The sequence below is a fragment of the Malania oleifera genome, chromosome 8, assembly GCF_029873635.1.
Source record: "Malania oleifera isolate guangnan ecotype guangnan chromosome 8, ASM2987363v1, whole genome shotgun sequence".
Lineage (NCBI taxonomy): Eukaryota > Viridiplantae > Streptophyta > Magnoliopsida > Santalales > Ximeniaceae > Malania > Malania oleifera.
This window is the reverse complement of record NC_080424.1, coordinates 99322181-99326665: the sequence shown is the minus strand read 5'-3', so window position 1 is coordinate 99326665 and position 4485 is coordinate 99322181. Positions and strand designations below refer to the sequence as shown.

The following is a 4485-nucleotide window of genomic DNA, read 5'->3' as shown; positions in this document are numbered from 1 at the left end:
TGGATTGATGACAGGGGGTGGATCCGTACGCGTCCACTGCAAAATTATATATACACATAAAGTCAATACTATTATTCAAAGAATAAAGCAGCAAGAACAATGTTAATTAATTAAAAATACTGATTTTACTTACGGTCGTAAATTAATTAACAGAGATTAGAAGACACGCACCAGCGAAGTTCGAGCTCGGTAGAGACTAGAGAGAGAGAGGTTCATGGCTCATGGGGTGGTGGTGAGACGCATGGACACAGTAGAAGCTAGCCCACCTCGCCCCTCGTGCGTGCTGTGCCTGTCAATGGCGGCTCGCCTCTCTCTCTCTCTCTCTCTCTCAATTATCTTCATCATTAATGGCATGCTACCAAAACAGTTTATTAGCAGACCCAAACTGTTCCTCTCTCTCTCTCTCTCTCTCTCTCTGTAGGAGGGGGGTGCCCTACGGGTCATGTCAGGGAGGGGAGGGTGGCATTAATGAGGAGAGAGCCAGAGGAATGTGGGAGACAACCCAAAAACATTTGATTGGAACCTTGCACACCACAGGGCAGTCCTCTCCCACACCTTTTTGACAAAACGTCTTTTTAGGGCAGCTAGTGGGCCCCCTCCCTCCCTCCCCCTATATTTATATCTCTCGCTCTTTCCCCAACCCCAACCAATTACCCTCAGCTCTTTTTTTTAATTACCTCTCTTCCTCTCTACTAATCAGCTAGCTAGCTAGTGTTTGCTAGGTTCGTTAATGGCGGACACTACTAGTGGGTCGGCGGCAGCCTCAGCAGGCGGCGGCGGAGTGAAGAGATGGTGCTCGATGCCGGAGAGGGTGCAGCTGCACATGGCCATGCTGGCCCTGCAGTTCGGCTACGCCGGCTTCCACGTCGTCTCCCGAGCGGCCCTCAACATGGGCATCAGCAAACTCGTCTTCCCCGTGTACCGCAACATCATCGCCTTCCTTCTCCTCCTCCCCTTCGCTTATTTCCTCGAAAAGTAATTCCACATATTTACTAATTTAAATATTAATTTCTCCCAACTTCAAAATTTAACCATTCTTGATAACTAATGATCCATCTTCATTTTTTTTTTCCTTTTGGTGAATCATCAGGAAGGAGAGGCCCGCCATCACTCTTTCTTTTCTTCTTCAGTTCTTTCTCCTCGCCCTTGTTGGGTACGTATTCCAAAGACGTACATTAATTTATATAATGTATGTATACGAAATTTTTGTTCGAAGAAAGTAACCATATATTCTCTTTGGTCAATATATACATAATTCACAGAATAACGGCAAACCAAGGGTTCTACTTGCTGGGTCTGGACAACACTTCTCCAACTTTCGCATCCGCCATACAGAACTCTGTCCCAGCAATCACCTTCCTCATGGCAGCCATCCTCCGGTAAGACCCTCACTCCGATCAGACACCGCCTGTACTTTCGCCGGAAAACAAACCTGGATATATATTTTTTAACATGTGTATGCGTTTTTTGAATTTTGCAGAATAGAGCAGGTGCGGTTGAACAGGAAGGACGGGGTGGCGAAGGTGGCGGGGACGGTGCTGTGCGTGGCGGGGGCGACGGTGATTACGCTGTACAAGGGGCCGACGATATACAGTCCGGCGCCGCCGCTGCACCAAACGACGCCGCTTTTCCTGGCGCTGGGAGACGCGAAGGGTAAGAACTGGACGCTGGGGTGCATATACCTGATCGGGCATTGCCTGTCGTGGTCGGGCTGGCTGGTGCTGCAGGCGCCGGTGCTCAAGAAGTACCCTGCTCGCCTCTCCGTCACCTCCTACACCTGCTTCTTTGGTGTCATTCAGTTCCTCATCATAGCCGCTTTCATGGAGCGAGACTCCGCCGCTTGGCTCGTTCACTCCGGCGGCGAGCTCTTCAGTGTCTTCTACGCGGTGAGTACAGTACTCCTACGTGCATCTATCACTCAGTGTAGCTGTATAATATACTATAATTAATCCTCTTAAGTAATAACAAAAATGAAAAAAGAATTACCTTTACGTATAATATTGAAAAGAAGATTAATTTTTTTAAAGAAAAAAGCTGCATCTCTTAACATAAATAATCTTCAAAGTTCCTTTAAAAAAAAAATAAAAAAAAAAACTTTTACTGCTAGTATTCTTTCTTTATTTTTTTAAAATATAAATCAGAATTATTAGCAAGAAAATATTATTTAATACCTCAATCAAGTTTTTGGAAGTATAGTGTCTAAATCTTAAATTTAAATTTGAGTGAATTTAGATAAGATTCAATATAAGTTTATATTAGATTTTACCTTTTAATTTTTTTTATTTAGAAACCTATCACAAAAAATCGAACTTCTACTATATTTGAAATTTATAGAATGAGTTCATTTAAAATATTAAATAATTTCATATTTATTTAACGAGATTAGGAAGCTTTAGGAGAGAGAGGTGAGATGTCTTCATACTATTGGCCCTTTTGAAACCCTAATCAACTCGCATGCAGTCAAATGTAAGTTTAATCATGACTCATACCAACCAAAAGCGGGACATGTTTCTTTCTTACTCTGCTTTTTTCTTCTTTTTCCTTGTACTTTTAGAAAAGGTGGTGTTGGACAGATGATCGAAGTGAATGGATATATGAAGAAAACTACAAACGAGAGAGCAATTATATCATGTCCCATGCATAGACTCAATATTTAGAGATCAATTCCACTCTACATTCAGTATCCAAAGTATTAAAACAAACACAACAAAACATGACCATCATTGAAGTGTTTTATTTAATCCTAAAAAGAAGAGAGAGAGAGAGAGAGAGAGAGAGAGAGAAGAGAGAGAGAGAGAGAGAGAGAGAGAGATAGAAAGAGAGAGAGAGAGAGGTGGAGGAGAAAAACTGTCGAGGTATTGGGTCCCAAGTAAAAGGTAACTTTGAACCACATGAACAAGTACAATCATGGCCGGTGGTGTGGAGTAGGGGGGGGGGGGGGGGCTGGGCAGGATTTGATAATTACCAAGATCCCACATATTATATATGCGACAAACGTCTTTTGTTTTCTTTTCCTTAATTTTTTCTTATATGTATGTATTAATTGAGAGAAAACAAAAGAGGCTTTTGGTGGTTTTTTTTCATAAAATTAACAAGCAATATTTTTAAATAATGAGAAATAATAAAATGTGCAGGGAGTGGTGGCATCAGGGATAGCTTTCGCAGTGCAGATATGGTGCATAGACAGGGGAGGCCCGGTGTTCGTGGCGGTCTATCAGCCGGTTCAGACCTTGGTCGTCGCCATCATGGCTTCCGTCGCTTTGGGCGAAGAGTTCTACTTGGGCGGGTACGCACGTCGACACTCTCTCTTTCTCTCTCGCGCATGCATGCACATCTCCTACCTAATGGTTAATTAATTTTAGGGTGTGTTTGGTAGTAAAAATATTTATGCGAAAATTGAGTAATTGAGACGTGTGGTGAATTAAAAATGCAGGATAATAGGGGCAGTGTTGATAGTGGGAGGGTTGTACCTGGTGCTGTGGGGTAAGAGCGAAGAGAGAAAGTTTGCTAAAGAGAAGGTGGTGATAGCGTCCCCCGGGGAGCACGGGAGCAACGTGAGGACCGCAGGCCACGTCAAGTCGTCCCTCACCCGTCCTCTCCTCCCTCCCTCCACCGAGAGTGTTTGAGCAGCTCTGCTACCGCCCACAGTACCCCTCCATACCCCTAACTGATCTTTAACGACACTGTTTCAGCTGGGCTAATGGACTACCAATTAAACTACTACATCGACCTACCCTCTTATGGGTCTGTCCCCATCGACCACTCCACCAGAAGGAAAAATGCCAAAAAAAGAAAAAAAAAAAAATGCCTGTGTGTGAATGAACTTCTTTTTCCTTTCTCTTTTCTCTTTTATTGAAAAGTCTTTTTTTTTTTTTTTGCTTTTGTTATATTCAATCGTTTTGGGTTAGTAGGAAGGAGAGGGAGAGAGAGAGAGAGAGAGTGGAAGGGGGATGAATGTGATGATGATAATATTTCTTTTTTGGAAGGGGGGCTTGGAAATCCCTATATGCGTTTTGTTGGGTTAATGTTTTGATTTATAAATATGGTTTGATTTACATATCGATGAAATTAAACGTATATGCATTTTAATTATTAAAGCAAAAATTGCCCATCCATCAATATCATTTGAGGCCACAGGCCTGCATGCATGCAACTCACCCACACCCAAATTTTCCCATCTCTCTCTCTCTCTCTCTCTCTCTCTCTCTCTCTCTCTCTCTCTCTCTCTCTCTCTCTCTCTCTCTCATTAAAAAATATTATTTAAAAGATAATTTCATGTCTACAAAAAACTATTTTAGTACAAGTGATCATTTTGCCTAGGGTCTTTGTAATTATTTAAATGGATTCAATTTTGTTTTTCACTAAATTTATAGGAATCAAAGGTGTACGCATATTTTAGTATAAGTGATCATTTTGCCCAGGGTCTTTGTAATTATTTAAATGAAATGTTTTGTAATTATTTAAATGGATTGTTTTTCACTAAAT

General features: G+C 41.9%; 1 protein-coding gene across 1 annotated transcript; it reads left to right on the top strand.

Annotated features, from left to right (window-relative positions):
* Window positions 1-643: 643 nt before the first annotated feature.
* On the top strand, window positions 644-4057 carry LOC131163106 (protein WALLS ARE THIN 1). Its single transcript, XM_058119840.1, has 6 exons — window positions 644-975; window positions 1091-1153; window positions 1263-1379; window positions 1481-1886; window positions 3135-3286; window positions 3434-4057. Exons 1-6 carry the CDS (start codon window positions 731-733, stop codon window positions 3624-3626), a joined length of 1176 nt encoding a protein of 391 aa, XP_057975823.1. The 5' UTR covers window positions 644-730; the 3' UTR covers window positions 3627-4057.
* Window positions 4058-4485: the final 428 nt, after the last annotated feature.

Excerpts from the sequence above, each read along its gene's own strand:
- LOC131163106 (XM_058119840.1), top strand. The coding sequence starts at position 731 with ATGGCGGACACTACTAGTGGGTCGGCGGCAGCCTCAGCAGGCGGCGGC. Across the intron at positions 976-1,090 it reads TTCGCTTATTTCCTCGAAAA|GAAGGAGAGGCCCGCCATCA; the intron begins GTAATTCCACAT and ends GTGAATCATCAG. Across the intron at positions 3,287-3,433 it reads GAAGAGTTCTACTTGGGCGG|GATAATAGGGGCAGTGTTGA; the intron begins GTACGCACGTCG and ends TTAAAAATGCAG.